The following is a 16,139-nucleotide window of genomic DNA, read 5'->3' as shown; positions in this document are numbered from 1 at the left end:
CTGAACGCTGTTCCACTGCGCACGGAGGCGACCACACGTCCGTCAGACTTTAATCCCTGAACACTGAGTAATTATCAAACACCAGGAAAACAGACTCGTCGGCCGATGACGACTCCGACACACAAACACGTGTTTTGTTTGTTTACTTCACATCGTTTCCTGAACTTTGACATATTTTTTGTGCAATTTACTTCAACCAAGGAACTTAATGATTTCAGCAGTTTGTCAGCAGGATTTAACAAAAACTACAAAAGGTGTTTCCATGAAACTTGGTGTAAGGTTGTATGAATCCTGAAACTTTTTTTATTTTGTGAGAAAGGGCTTTTTTGACATGTTTACAATTTCTGCTTCGTGGTTCTTGATGAAATTTAATTTGACATATTTTGATACCAGACTAAAATCAATGAGTTGGCAAGTTTTCTAAAGAACTCATTACATATTGGCTTTGATCTGGAGAAAGGGATGGATCCACACATTTTTACTAATTTCCAAGGTAATAATTCATGGTTCTTATTGAAATTTTGTTTGACATATTTATATATTAGATTGATGAGTGTGCAGTTTGCTGCAGCATGATATAATTTAAGGCGACTGTTGGGTCTTACTCTAGATTAACGCTTTACTCAAGAGTAATTCTAGATTTTAAAAATTAGATGTAATATATTCTACATTCAAAAAATGATTGGATTCCCAAGAAGTTTGAACAAACAAGACAAAACCAGATGCCTCTGCATTGTTGAATTTATTGTCATCACCAAATTGGTCCATCAGGCTCTTTCCGGCCATTTCAAGAAACAGATCACAATGAAATATGAAATTATGGACACAGACACACGGGGGGGTTAGACTGGAGAAGACAACAGCCGGCGCTCGTCTGTTGCTCTGCGTCTGTCGTCTCACCGTCCAGTTTAACTGCTGCAGAGTGAAACAATGAATCTACTCCCTCTCTGGTTCAGTCTTTAACTTGTCCTATCACAAACTGCGACCTCACAAACAGTGACACAAATAAAAAGCCACGGTCACATGTTAACATTAAACTACTACGAGCCTGGATCTAAGAGACTTGTGCTTAGTGGGAGACTTTGAAGAGACTCCACTGTGCTGCTGCTCCATGGCCACAAACTGGGACAACGTGTCCCATCTCCTCTTTGATTTAACGACCAGTTCACGGACATCAGCAGCAGCCTACTGAGCTAAAGTACGACAATCTGCAGACTCCCGGGTCTGTCGGTCTTCTACTGTCCCTTCGCAACAAACTGAGGTCATCATCACATGCTTTGGTTTTCAATGTCATCACCTGACACACAAAGCACAAACACACCCTGACTTGTGTAGCATGAGAAATACAGTACGTTTATAAAAAAAAAAATACAAAAAAAATCCACTTGTTTCTACCATCAAGAGAATCAGTTTATAGGGACGAGGAATGAATACAAAATAAGAAGTTGCATGTAAATTTTCAAAAAGTTTTTTTTTTTTTTAAAGTGTAGAACCTATTTACAGCCTCGTGTGGACAGCAGAGGGAATATGAAATCACAAACAGAACAGGGGAGGAGAGAGTGACGAGGGAGTGAGCAGGGCAGTAAAGAGTTCCTCATAAAACAGGTGGTTTTATTTTAAGCCTACTGTCAAAAACGACAAACGTCCAAAGAGTTCTCTGTCCTTCAGAAGACAACGGGGGGGGGGGAGGAGACAACTAGTCCAGTGCGATGATGTCGTCGTCGTCATCATCGGCGGCGGCGGAGCTCTTCTTCTCGGTCCGCGGGCGCTTGGAGGACATCTCCCCGGTCTCTGCGTCCGGGTGCTTCCTCTTGGTGCCGCTCGCCGTCGTTGCCGAACTGGACGACACCGGTTCTTCCTCGTCGGAGTCAACGATCATGAGGTCGTCGGAGTCGTCTGCCGGAGCTGAAAGACGCCAAGGTTCAAACTCAGGTTCAAGAGAGGCTGATGCACTTTGTACTCAAGACAAGGACACTAAACTTTTGAATAAATAAAGTGACGACATTTGAAGCCTTTATGAAATTAAAGATAACGTCCACAGGTCAAAAGATTCACAATAAAAAATGGACAATGTGAATAAATATCTATGTGACGTTGAAGCAACCATGAAAAATTAAATCAGACCAATATCAATTACAACATATGCAGCTGATGTTACTTGTTATAAATGTATTTTCATCACATGCTACAGTGGGGCCAGCATTGTTTTTATCATGTGAGACCTGGAGACCACTGCTGAAGTGGAAACTACCACAGAAGGTGTGTTTCTGAGAACTTATCACAACCGGGAATGATTCACAAAACTTTACAGGTGTTGAGTTGAGATGAAGGACGAAGGCAGAGTTCAAAGAGGGGCGTGGCTAAGGTAACATTTACCTCCACCAAGAAGGTTTTGTTTTCATGGTTTTGTTTGTCAGCAGATTTACTCAAAAACGACTCAATCGATTTCCATGACTTGTTGGAGGCTTCAGCCAAGAAAGAACAAATTGCATGTTGAAGCAGATCCAGGACGTCTGGAGATAAGCTACGTGCTCACTGAGCGACCTTCTCGTCTCATACTGGTTACTGAATACTGGGAATGTCAACAAGATGACCATCTTTCTGACTGAAGTGATCACGTCCCAGATAACCTCTGGTTTTAACTTCTGCCACTTTCCTATTATTGTTCCGTTTCAAACATTTAAAATACAAGTAAGTTGTTCCACCTGGTCGGATCTATGTAGATTGAGATTTCACACGAAGCAACTTAAAGCAATTCATTTAAAACTGAATTTGCATCAAGAGGAGGCTGATTGAAAACAGCTGTGTTATAAACAAATAAGAGGTAAAAAAACTTATCAGACAGTCAAACCCTGTAGACACTCTAGTTTACTCTTCTACAGTTGCTCCTCACATGTAGAGTTAACATAGGTCTGACCACATTCCTGCTCTAGAAGCAGTGAGCGTCTGATCTTTGACATGGGAGAGGTTTTAGTGAACGTGGAACAATAACGACTGAACGGCTGCAAAACACGTTGAACCTGAGATACAAGTCAGTTCAGTCCAGTGTTTCACACGATGCTGAGGAACCCGACCTCACTGCAAATGATGGATTCCTGTTAACACCATAAGGAAATAACACGGTACAGGACATTCTGCACATCCCTGCTTACCCCCCCCCCCCTCAATCAAACCAATCATTATCTCTGTAATTTAACTCCAAGAGGAATGACCCAGTTCCCTCCTTCCTGCTCACCTTTCGAGGAAGTGGACGGCTGGGCGGAGTCCTTGCTGCCGTTGGTGATGTTGTTATCATCCTTCTGGCTGCTCTGAGGGGGCGGGGCTTTGTCTGGAGCTTCACCTACAACCTCAAATTCCACATCTCGCTCTAGCTCCTCGCTGCAAACAGAGAAAGACAATAGCACATGACATGTTTAGGTTCACTCACTGGGGGGGGCATCAGTAAAACATGATACATGGAGACTTTCGTATGTACAGATCCACATACGTGTGCAGGACGTTGACGAGGAGGGTGTAGTCCTGCAGGAAGTCATCAACTTGCAGGCGGCTGCCGTTACGGATCCCAAAGTCAGAGAGAAATTTGCTGTTGTTGGCTGTTGGGACAAGATGAGAGTTACACACTCGCCCAACAACAAGTGAAGCAGTTGTCGTCTGGTTCATAGAAGCTGTCACAGCGCCCCCTTCTGTCCAAATGACTCCATCACCAACAGTGACAGATATTTAACTCCCATGTTTCACAGATTCATTTGTGTTTAGCAATAACGTGTGTCAAATAAGAGTTAAAGTTAACATCTTCAACATTCTTTAATATACATTGAAGACATTAATTGTCTTTTTTAAATTTATTCTCACTTTCTGTCTCTCCTTCCTCGGAGGAGATGAGGATGGTCCCTTTTCCATCTTCTATCTGAACGTCTGGAGCCACCATGCCGAACCGTTCCTTCAGGATCTGAACACATACACAAAGACATTAGACCCACAACAAGGCAACAGTCCAACAACAACATCACTGCACCAACGATGCAAGATTTATATGGTTCATGATCCCCCCCCCCCAGAATGGGAGTTTTTTTTTTACTGAAAACAACAGTGCAGATCCAAGACATTTTATACATTTTGAGGTATTTCATGATTTATAATTGGTTTTTAGCATAAATCACTATATTGTCTCTTTTGGGTTCAGGTTGTTGTACGTAAGAATTACAGGTCATCACATTACCCTGTCCTGCAGAGAGAGGACCATGGTTTTGTGGACGTTGAGTTTCACTGTGACTTCAGGTTGGCTGGCGCAGACGTAACAGTCGGCGCTCGGCGGATCCAGGATACACGGGACCAGCAGTTTCTTTCTGAGGTTGGGACATTTGTTCAGGAAGATCTGGAGATGAGGCAAATAAAGGAGATGTTTTAAGGTGATGGGGGAACAAAAGTATATTATGGTCGATCACATAATACATTCCATATCATAACTTTACAGAGAAGATACAAGATTAATAATTTTCATATATTTTTTTGTTATTAGGTGATCGCCACAGCTCTTGCCAGTAGACTGGCAGATCGCTGGATTAATATAAACAGTTCAAGTCACTGAACTAACCGTGCGACAGGATTCTATTTCCCCCGACAGGATCTTGAGCCCCTCCAGTACGATGAGTCCAGCAATGATCGCGTTGGTGGTGGCGATAGCTGGGATGATGTTTCCTGCCATGGCTGAAACAAAACAACAAATAAATCTATTAACGTTCAATCAGAGACATTCATCAGAGTGTGTTATGGTCGTGAGATAACTCAAACTAATTCAGAGGATTCACAACTTGAATGAGACCAACAAACTTACATTTGACATCGAAGCGACTCTTCGTGTTCATGCTGAAGACGTGCATACGGAGGTTTGCTGCTGAAGTGACAAAGTCCATGGCCGGAGGGTCGTCCTGACAAGAGGAGACAGTAAAGGCATCAAACACGAGACGTACACAACATGTATGTGTCACTGATATTTCACTATGGTTGTTTATTCTCTAGAAAGAAATGGTCAACAAATTCAGATCTACAGAGTTCCAGTTAGTTAGTGTGTGTTGGTGTGTTACCTTGTCCCAAACCAGCTGGGCTCCTGCTTCTTTCCCCTTTAGCTGTGAGCGCAGAGTCTCCACGCTGTGCTGGAACAGCTGGCAGTTACCCCAGACACTCAGAACCTGCTGGTCCTTCAACCCGGAAACTGGAATCTCCTCCTGAGGACACGCTGAGCCAAACAGAAACACAGATGAACAAACTGACACAAATACTTTGAGCCAAGAGAAAGACAAACACTCACTGGTGAGACACATACGACAGCAGGGAGGAAGAAAACAGTGTTTGAACTTTAACTGTGAGCAATTCTGTTCAACACATAAATATGTATTTATATCATAAATAAAGTGAATTGTTTTCCATAGGGTTGTATTCCACATATTTCCCTGTGTATGCCTGGTTTAACATAACGACCTTGGACTAACATCTTAATTGTTTTCATCGGTCCTTACACAGAATATATCAAGTCAGCTAGAACCAGTAAAACCAGAACTTTCTGACATAAGTGTGTCACAGACGTACCTCTCTTCTCGAGCTCCTGCCAGTTCAGAGGTGTCGGAGCTTTCCTCTTCTTCCACAGCTTGTCCATGATCAGCAGGTACATGATGTCGTCCTTAAAAAGCTGGACAGGACAGACAATTATAACAGACCCCATCATGTTTATCATGGAAATAAACTTAAAATGTAGCATTAGAAATGCAAAGAGTTTAAGACAATTTGAAAACCCTGCACCTCAGAAGTATTTTAAGTATCCTTAGGGTTATAATTGTAATTTTGCAACGACCACATATATTTTCAAATAATATTTTTTATTTTAAAACCATTTCACCTTGTGTCCTATTTTGCATGAAGTAAATCTCCAAGTCTTCATGCAATTATCAGACGGTTACCTTGTTAAAGATCTTGATGGGGTCATACTCAATGGAGCTGGCCCATTGCTTGGTGGAGACACGCTTGATGTCCCCGTCCTTTTCAGATGCTTTGGCACGAGCTGCAGTCTCCTCTGGTTTCCCTGTGAACAGGAAACCAGTTTCACACAAGGTACTAGGATGCGGGTGCATTTCTACCGATAATGCGAATCTTCAATTTCTGTCTCAAACGAAGTGTAGAGAAGAGCTGAGGAAATACAATATCATTAAAGGAATGTACGGTCACTCACAGGCAGCCTCTGGGTCCGCTGTGTCAGGTGACACATCTTTATCTGCATCCTCTTCTCCAAACAGCTGACTGTGTGGACAGACAATTGGAAAAGAACCATTAGCAGTGTATATACCCTATTGTTTTTTAAATATTACTATTCTCATGTCAATCCCATACATTCTACTTTAACACCTAGAACTTAATTGTCCCTTACTTGAAGAGAAACTTGGCCCAGACGATGCAGTGGATGGGCTCGGACGGCGTGTTTCTTATGGTGCATCCTGGGAAGGTCTTCTGGGTGGGCTTAGGTTGGCACTCGTAGCACTCGGTCATTCCCTTAATGGAAGGGGAATAAAATATTAGGAAAGGAACAAGTCAACATGAGATATTCACCGTCTTCCTGATATCTTCTATGCAGCACAGGATTGTAATTCTGTGGATTTTAATCTTAATTAAGATGTGCATGTCCTACCTTCTTGATGACGGTGACTTGTCCCAGGTAACCTGCTGTGCCGCTCTCGATCAAAGGGATATCAGCTGCCAAACACATCCTGTTCACATGATTACGGGCCGCTACGGAGACAGAAGGTGTTTCATATTCCTCATTATTCAGATTGTTGGCAGGTAAAAGAAATAAAAGAAGTAAAAGTCGTTGAAGGTCCGACGAGGATACCTCTGTTATCCAGAGCATTCATCACCAGTATGAACTTCCTGAAAAACTCCACGTTGTAGTCAGCGCTGTTCAAAACAAAACAAAAATCATAGATCAAATCAATGTCCATCACTTTAAAAGTAGAAATGATAATGATTCAATTCATTAAATCAGTAAAAAAAAGTGACAAATAAGAAAGAAACTGACTTCATGACGCTGTCGTGGTAGGCAACAATATTCGCACTGGGACAGAACTGCAGGGCGCTCTCCTTCGCCACCTGCAAAGACAACAGAGAAATAAAGTTAACGACTGGGTTAAGGTTAGAGAAAAAGAAAACACAGGAATTTCAAAGTGCTTTACATAACAGTGTCTGTTCAAACCAGATTTAAAACCACCGCAGGCAGCCGTCTGGCTCCTGGTGTTTACATACCTGAGCTTTAGACTTGCCAACATGCTTCTTCTGAAAGAGGAACTGACGATTCAAGTTGCTGACATCGATGGTGTCCAAGTCAATCTGCCAAAAGACAAGAGTTGTGCCGCTAGTCAAGTTTACATGTAATGTAATATACTTAACAGCCAAGAGCTGTCAAATTGTCACTCACACAAATGTAACTTCACAAAATGAGGATATGTTTTGTAGTAATTACAACATGAATGTCTGCTCCTGGTAACACTTCATTTACAGATGTCCAAATAGTCTCAAGAGGACAGTGGCTTTTACAAGGTTGTAAAGATTTGAGCCCATAACAAGTGAAGGTCATCACTGGGAGAGAAACCCGATCAATAAGTAATAATAAAGTCATCGCTACTGTAAACGTTCACAAACAACCTCATCAATCTCTGGCAAAACTCGTTTCAGGTTCATTGCACATTTATAAATACATCACCCACAAAGTGCCATGAGGCTACTTTTTCTTTTCCACTTTCATTCTCCTGCTACTGTCTTTTATATTTCACATGACACTGAAAAGTCTGATTCCAGAACAGCGCCTGTGCAGAAGCTGTCTACCGTCTGATTCCTCTGCATCCAGCTCTGCAGGTCCCTCAGAAGGTTTATAATAAGGGTCAATAAAGCACATTTATTTTTGTCGAGCACGTCTGCATTTTAAATGCAGTAGGTCAGAGCTGCTGATAATTCTAATAATAATAATAATAAAAAATTGTGTGAGTCGAGGACTTTAAACAAAGGTCAACATAAATAGAAAGCAGGTAAATGTGAATAACTATAAAAATAATATACAGATCATAAAATTACATGAATATATAAGATACACGTCATAATCTGATATTAAAAGCTGTTGTTGCCCTACAGTTATTCGTGTCTTATATATATTAATCTATTTCAACACTTGTTTTAGGATTTATTATTCCATTTGACTCATACTCCATGATGCATTTTAGTGTGTGTATATATAAGAGTATTGAATATTAGAGGTTTTACCATCTGACTTTTGTTACGACTCTTGTGTTGATGCTGCTTGTTGTCTAATTATAAGTTTCCTGACATGAAACTTGTTGTTATTGTCTGTTAATTGCATCGTTAATTGACTGTGAAGGTTAATTGACCCTCCGCCCCTTGGGAATCCACAAGACATTGACCAGTTCACCAGTGACTCCAGGAACAAGAGCCCCTGACTCCCAGTGACAGCTCAGACTGAACATTTCACTGGTCACCATGAAAACCTGCGATGTTTCCCAATTCTAGTAAATCTCATTAAACTTCCCATCAGAATACTGGGACTGCAGTGTTTGATGAAGTAAGTGTGTGATAAAGAGTGTTAGCATGGAGCCGGCTAACAGTCACAACACAAAGAAGTTACCAGGCTAACTTCGCGGTGTTAATGGCGCCAAATGCTTCGCTACAACTGTTTTAATCCCATCATGTCGGGCTCCGTCTACACAACGATGCAACGACACAACCACTCCCCCCGGGACCGGGCACACTATGTTAATTGAACTGCTTTCAATGCCACGGCTCGGGAATTAGTCGGAGCCCGCACACCTCCAGTGCAGCACAAAGACCTAGCATGATGGCTAGCTAGCTAACCGGCTAGCAGACACACACACACAAACACACACACACACACACAAACGGACCACTTCGATGTTCTTGAAGCCGGTGAGGACGAGGTTCTTCAGCAGCTCGCAGCCGATTCCTCCCGCTCCCACCACCAGCACCTTGCAGGTGGCGAGCGAGTCCGCCAGCTCCCTCCGGAGGGAACCCACCAGTTGGACCATGTCGAGCGGCTGGAGACACAAGTGGAGGATGCGACACCGGGATGCTAACAGCTAGCTTCTCCTCGAAGAAACCCCAGACCACTTCCGGGTTTTCTTCTTCTCTGCGAGATGTCCGAGGCGCTCAACAACCAATGGGATGTCTCAGCGCCCTCTCCCGGATGGTGTGGAACTTGTTGAATTCGGCATACCTACTTTAAACAAGTTTAATATGCTTGTTATAGTTTTTGTTATTATTGCCTTTGGTATTATAGTGAGGATAACAATATAGTGAAGTAACATTTGAATAGACATTTGTCCAGTGCAGAATTTCCAACATAAAATATTTAATCAGAATGAGAACGTGCGCTCTTTCTGTGTGAGGAACGTTTTATTATTTTTGTTATTTCAGTTTCCTCCTGTAGAAGAATGTAAGTGTTCATTTCAGAGTTGGCTCCAGTTTCCAAAAGTAATGATACCCCCTCTACTCAAACACTAAATAACCTGATTGTGTTGTGAAAGATTCGATAAAGATATTTTGCTAAGTCTCTTCAATGCATGACAAACAAAAATGCCCTGAAACGTTCTGTCATGACTGGACTTGTTTGTGCTCATTGAACAAGAGCCCTCAGTTACTTATTTGAATGGTTGTCTTCTGATTATAGTGACATTCCCTTTCTCTGTTCTTTTCTCTTTAACTTGGTAACCAACCCACCAGTGAATAGATACAGTATGTTCAGTTCTTGTCAATATTGAATCGGACAGAACCGCCTACAATTTAAAAAAAAGGCTCTGTTTGTCATGATATGGATTTTTAAGAACTTACTGTTTGTGTGTGTGTGTCAGAGTACAGCAAACATGACTCGCGATGCCCTGTGATGTGGGTCAAGTTTCACCCTTGAGTCTAGTTTTGTCAGACTCGACCCCGGACAAGCACAACTTTGGATGTCGTGTCCGTCCAGCTGTTGAGAATAGAAACTTGGTGAGAATACTGAATATGAACTGTTTATGATATAATGGGTTATTTATAACTTTAGTGGATTGCATGAGAGAGAAAAAACACAGCACAATAAATGGGTTAATCAATAAACATAGATTTGTCTGTGTCTGACACATCTAGTGCACATGTCAGATACACATCCAGAAAAAGTCACTATTCACACTCCAGCATTAGAAAGAATCATCTGTTGAACAGCTGAACATCATCTGGAGAATAAGTATTATATTGTTTAAAAAAGAAAACAATATGTGGCTCACATGATGTGAATAAGATGAAATTAGATAAAAAGAAAATATGATCCATTAAGGCAAGTAACATTTTAAGAAGGAAAATAGCAACATGCAATGAAATTATAAAAGATCATCCAATATAAAGTCAATATTAGTATTAGTTATACAAAAGCTTGCAGATACAAAAACATGTACAGTTTAGATTTACAAAAACAATATAGTTAAATATCCCAAACTGGAATTTACTTGTTTTAATATCTAATATTAGAGATGAGACATGACCAAGTGTAAACCATCTTCTTCCCAAGGGACCTACAATCTGAAATGGAGTCAGTGAATCTCACACCGAGCAGGAAGTTGTTCGTCACACGAATCAGACGTAGCTGAAACTGTTTCCTTCCAAGTTTCCCTGGAAACCTATGTTTTTCTGTTTGGTTGCTGGAACAACTAAAGCTTTTTGCTCAGCTGATCTCAGGCCTGGCTGGGAGGTAAGTGAAAACTATTGAATACATCCTGACTCCAAACTGTGGATGTCCTGGTTGTTTGTAAGAATTAAAAAAATATTCTAAATGGGGTGATATATCAAGAGCTTCTGGAGTGCAATATTGTTTTTAACTGTCACAATAAGAATTGATGCCTTGAGGACTAATAAAGGGATTATAACCAGGGCCGGGTCTAGGCAGGGGCAAGAGGGGGCCTGGCCCCCTCAAATAAATGTTGTGCCCCCTCAAACTAAATAGGGTTAGGGCTAGGGTTAGGCACAATGCCCCCTCAAGATTTGTGGCTGCCCCCTCATACATGCCTGTCTAGACCCGGCCCTGATTATAACTATAATCAGTTTCCTGCTGAGGCCTCCTACGTTACTGCTGCTGCTCTGTAACCATGGCACCACTGCGACGTGATGACGTTTCAATATGTTGCCTTCAGGTGCCACCAGGATATTTTTAGTTTTCGGTTTAATTTGGTTATTTCGTGGTTAAAATAGACACACAGGGCATGTTAAATTCTATATATAAAGGTTGAAAGAAAATGAAAGAGTTGATTATTGATTGCAGCCCGTAACATTTATTATTACATATGTCTTGCTCTTACATGTGGGTCTGTAGAATAGTAAGCTTTTTGCATTATTTTCTGGAACATGATACTCAAATACAAATAAGTCTAATGCATATCAGATTAATATGATATCATAGTATGTGTTTTTGTTGAAAATAATCGTTATTTCCTCATTAAAGGACTTAAATTGTGGGGTTTACGAGGAGCATGAACGCAGCACCAGCGGAAAGTAGTCTCTGTTGTTTTGGCCTCTCACAGCTGGAACAGAACTTTTCTTTATGTAAGTAGTTTATTCGTTTAACTCTAAATACGACATCTGCTTTTATTTAAGCAGAACTCTAAAGTCAGTGCAAATTAAACATCTGTTGATAAAAGTTTTTCTCGGGAAAACAGCTGTTTTTTTGTGTGAGAATAAATCTCCTCTGTTCAGTGCTCCCGGTCAATCATTGACAATGTGTTGTGAGAATAAATACTTGTGATTTGGAAGAATCAATAGGGCAACGACTAAACCCGAGTCTACGCGTGTTATTGGTCCGTTTGTCCGCGTGAGTGTGTGCGCGTGGGCTGTTGAATATTTGGCTTATTATTCAATGTGTTAGCAGCAACAGTTTCACTCAGGTCAAACATGCTGTGACTCTCTCTGACCCGGAGCGGATACAGTTCTACAGAGGACCAGGTGATAAAGGTCTGATCTTCCTCCTCCTCCTCCTCCTCCTCCTCGTCCTCCTCTTCCTCGTCCTTCAGACCGACCCTGTCATTCATTCAGTGGCTGGTGGAAGGAATAATGGTCTCCTCTGTGCACCTCTGCTCGGGGCTGCTGGTTGTGATCCTGCTGGTCCTTCATCACTCCTCAGGGTTCTGGATTATAAATGTTGTGTTCCCTCCCAACACCAAAACCAGAGTCCTGAGTAACAGCACTCCGCCACTCATCATCGGTAAGTGAGAGTCTGAATGGGCCCCTGAAACACTGGGTGTCACCCGGGCTGTTTTCATTGAAAATCTATTGGGAAATATGCACCAAAAAGATTTTTTCACTGATGGACAAGTTCTTTAATTTAACTACCTAGCTACCTGTAGACCAACTGACCCGCCAGCCTACCTGCCTACCGATCTACCTACCCATAGACCGACTGACGGACCGATCAACTTACTGACCTACCAACGAACCTACGTTACGGACGAGCTTCCTACACCTACCTACTGATCGATCTAACTGCCTTTAAACCGACTGACCGACTGATCCAATTACCGACTGACCTATCAAACTACTAACCTATCTATCCATCTATCCATCTATCTATCTATCTCTCTATCTATCTATCTATCTATCTATCTATCTATCTATGCTTCTATCTATCTATCTATCTATTTATCTATCTATCTATCTAACCACCAAATCATCAAACTTCCGACCTATACCACCGATATATCTACATATCTATCTATCATCCATCTCTCTCTCTCTCTCTCTCTCTCTCTTTCTCTCTCTCTCTCTCTCTCTCTCTCTCTCTCTCTCTCTCTCTATCCAACTGTGTATTGATGTAGTGCTCTGTACATTTGACCCTGTGTGCTACTGTTTGTGTCCCTCTTATCTCTCAGGGTTTAAAGGCACAAAGGGCCCAGACGTGATAGAGAGTTCATGCTCCACACTTCAGCTGTTTGGGTTTTACTGTGTCCGGATTTGTAAAGACCATTTCCATGAAACCAATTTTCCGGTCATTCCTCGATATTACTGCACAGATCCTGGCTCCAAATGTGCCGGATGGCAACGATCATATTCCAGGATATTTTGGCTACATTTCTAAAAAGTGAAGGAAGTGAAGATGTGTTGTCCATCTTTATTTGGGACACATGTTGGGAACAATTGACCCACAATTTAATGAATCTTTCTGCAAAGTGACTCACTGATGTGATTGTGTGTGTCCAGTACCAGGGAACTTGGGGAACCGTCTGGAGGCCAAGTTAAACAAACCCACGCTGGTCAGCTGGATGTGCTACAAGAAAACTGAACACTGGTTCCCCCTGTGGATCGACCTCAACATGTTCATGCCGATAGGTATAGACTGCTGGATTGATAACATTAGGTAACACTGATTGACCCTTAATTTCCGTCCTATATCTCTATTGCCTTTCACACTCCAGCTGCTGAATGAAACATTTCCCTTTGCTCCACATGAAATATCTCCTGACCCTTACTCACTATGCACGTGGATTAATATGAATGCCCATGTGTGTGTCCTAGACTTGTTTACGACAGGACGACCCGGCGGTCATCTAACTCACCGGGGGTGCAGGTGCGAGTCCCAGGATTTGGGCAGACGTATCCCATCGAGTATCTTGACTATAACAAACTGGCCGGTGAGAGAAAGACTTGTGTACTGGTGGATTAACAGTGGGAGTGTGATTTGTGGTTTCTGTGGTTACTGAATTTGTTTGATGAATGACAAATGATCTCACAAACGTTTTGCTGGGCTTTTTCTCTTGCAGGTTATTTTTTCAGTATGGTTCAACATCTGGTCGACGTGGGCTACACACGAAATGAGACCATCCGAGGAGCACCGTACGACTGGAGACTAGCTCCGAGTAAGGGACATGAACACACACTCACAAAGTATTGATTTGTGCAGCTTGCAATCGGTACTCAAAACTCAGTAAATGAAGCAAACCCACAGGAAATGATGAACCAATGACCTAAAGTCAGAAATCTAGCAACTTCAAACGACAATGTTTTCTTCTAAGGAGTTGGTGGAGACCAAAACTTTGCTAAAAGGAGAAAAAACACGACTCCAAGTAATTAGAACTTTTGCTTTTCATGCTTTATGTAAACAGGCAGCCATTTGTAGCCAGTGATAGCCACATAGCAATTACTGTGGGTTATTCCATCTTGTTGTGACATTCTAGATGATAATAAGGAGAAGGAATACCATGAGTGTTCTATTACTTATTAAAGTCCCTGCCTCCTGTCACCTCTCCTCGTAGATGAGAATGAAGAGTATCTCGTGAAGCTGAAGGACCTGGTGGAGGAGATGTACGATCAGAACCAGCATCCTGTTTACCTGCTGGGACACAGCATGGGCTCCCACTACGTCCTCTACTTCCTCAACCAGCAGCCTCAGGCCTGGAAGGACAAGTTCATCAGGGGCTTCATCTCCCTGGGAGCTCCATGGGGGGGCGCTGTTAAACCACTCAGGGTCATGGCATCAGGTATGATACATAACTACCTTAACCCTGGTTTGATTCAGTATTTCAAATTTGAATGTATTTATTCATGCATGTTTTGCACATTGGAAACTTCTTCTTCATGTGCTTGTTCACCGCAGGAGAGAACGACGGCATCCCGATGATTTCCAACATCAAGATCCGTGAGGAGCAGAGGATGACGACAACGAATCCCTGGATGCTGCCGTCTGACAAAGCCTGGCCCAAGGACCACGTGTTCATCTCCACGCCGACCTTCAACTACACCAACCAGGACTATCACCAACTCTTCAAGGACATCAGCTTTGAGGATGGCTGGTAAATAACGGCTTTGATATTAGTGTGTTTGAAACCTTCCGTGGGGTTGAAACTTTGGAAATGGAATCAGTTACCTTATGTGATGTCACTTGAGTCAGCGTTGGTTGAAGCTGGTAGCTACTGCCAGACTCTTTTAAGGTCACTATAGAGCTGATGATAAGTAATAATCTTCTTAGATTAGGTCACTACTAGAATCCACCATTTCAACGATCATAGAAAGAAAAGTCACAACATAAGCTGTCGTCCTCTTCATTTAATAAACCCCTCAATCCCCCCTGTTGTTTTCAGGTACATGTGGGAGGACACCAAGAACCTCACGAGCGATCTCATCCCACCTGGTGTGGAGACGTGGTGTATGTACGGCGTGGGGCTTCCCACTCCGATAACGTATATTTACGACGAGAATTTTCCCAACGTAGACCCAGTGGACTTTGTTTACGCCGATGGGGACAACACGGTGGACAGCTTCAGCATGAGCCTGTGCAAGCGTTGGTCGGGGCAGCAGGAGAAGCCTGTCCATGTGACGGAGTACAGAGGCTTGACCCACCTGGATATTGTGGTCCACGAAAAGGTGATCAACCAAATCCAGGACATCCTGGAGGGCAAATCAGACACACCCGAAGAAGTAGATGTCCGATTTGGAACTGAGTAGCAAATAAAAATGAAACCCGACACATCCACACACACTGTAGCTCCTACATGTTTACCCCCCCCTCGTCATGGTCCAAGTTAGTGCAACAAACTAATCTGGACTTGTAACCTGCCCCTACCCTGACCCCCCCCCCCCCCCCCCCCCCCCAGCAGATAACTGTGAACCCCTTATCTTAGTTTAACTGTTTATTTATGTTCCATAGTCTATTATGTTGTGACTCACCCACACAGTCTGTTGTTCAGCCTTATATATGGTGGTGGTCATGGTCAGATATACATTGTTAAACATCATTATAGTTACAAAAAATAGAAATAAGTTTTTTTTTTTTAAATGATGCTTTCTTTCTTTCTTTCTGTTTTTGTAACTGTATTATTAACATACAACTCTAAAATAAATACACAATCATGATTTGTTTACTTTTGATAGATGGTGAGTTCTTCATCGCTTCCTTATTATGTACAAATACACACAAATACACAAACACAATGGTAAGGCCTATATGACGTACATGGTGGTGGTGTGGTGGTGCCTGAGGGCAAGAAGGTTCCTGGATTCAATTCATGGTTCCGTGTGCATGTTTCTTCATCTCTGTGTTCAAAGTAGCAATTAAATGT

The 16,139-nt window shown here is 42.2% G+C and overlaps 2 protein-coding genes across 2 annotated transcripts; one reads left to right on the top strand and one right to left on the bottom strand.

The window, feature by feature from the left end:
- Positions 1–723: 723 nt before the first annotated feature.
- Positions 724–9,188, bottom strand: uba2 (ubiquitin-like modifier activating enzyme 2). The gene is made up of 17 exons (XM_053426018.1): positions 8,955–9,188; positions 7,288–7,371; positions 7,064–7,134; positions 6,878–6,942; positions 6,677–6,777; positions 6,419–6,540; positions 6,224–6,291; positions 5,955–6,076; positions 5,587–5,686; positions 5,085–5,236; positions 4,835–4,928; positions 4,595–4,707; positions 4,220–4,375; positions 3,853–3,949; positions 3,488–3,593; positions 3,236–3,378; positions 724–1,905 (listed from the first exon to the last, which is right to left on the bottom strand). Exons 1-17 carry the CDS (start codon positions 9,093–9,095, stop codon positions 1,697–1,699), a joined length of 1,944 nt encoding a protein of 647 aa, XP_053281993.1. The 5' UTR covers positions 9,096–9,188; the 3' UTR covers positions 724–1,696.
- Positions 9,189–11,552: 2,364 nt separating this feature from the next.
- lcat (lecithin-cholesterol acyltransferase) lies at positions 11,553–15,598 on the top strand. The gene is made up of 8 exons (XM_053426016.1): positions 11,553–11,637; positions 12,102–12,292; positions 13,285–13,441; positions 13,600–13,715; positions 13,845–13,940; positions 14,337–14,561; positions 14,678–14,873; positions 15,162–15,598. The coding sequence occupies exons 2-8, from the start codon at positions 12,142–12,144 to the stop codon at positions 15,523–15,525; spliced, it is 1,305 nt and encodes a 434-aa protein (XP_053281991.1). The 5' UTR covers positions 11,553–11,637; positions 12,102–12,141; the 3' UTR covers positions 15,526–15,598.
- The last annotated feature ends 541 nt before the right edge of the window (positions 15,599–16,139 follow it).

The sequence above is a fragment of the Pleuronectes platessa genome, chromosome 7 (genome assembly GCF_947347685.1).
Source record: "Pleuronectes platessa chromosome 7, fPlePla1.1, whole genome shotgun sequence".
NCBI classification, from domain to species: domain Eukaryota; kingdom Metazoa; phylum Chordata; class Actinopteri; order Pleuronectiformes; family Pleuronectidae; genus Pleuronectes; species Pleuronectes platessa.
Note: the sequence above shows the minus strand (reverse complement) of the source record. Positions and strands in the feature narration are given on the sequence as shown.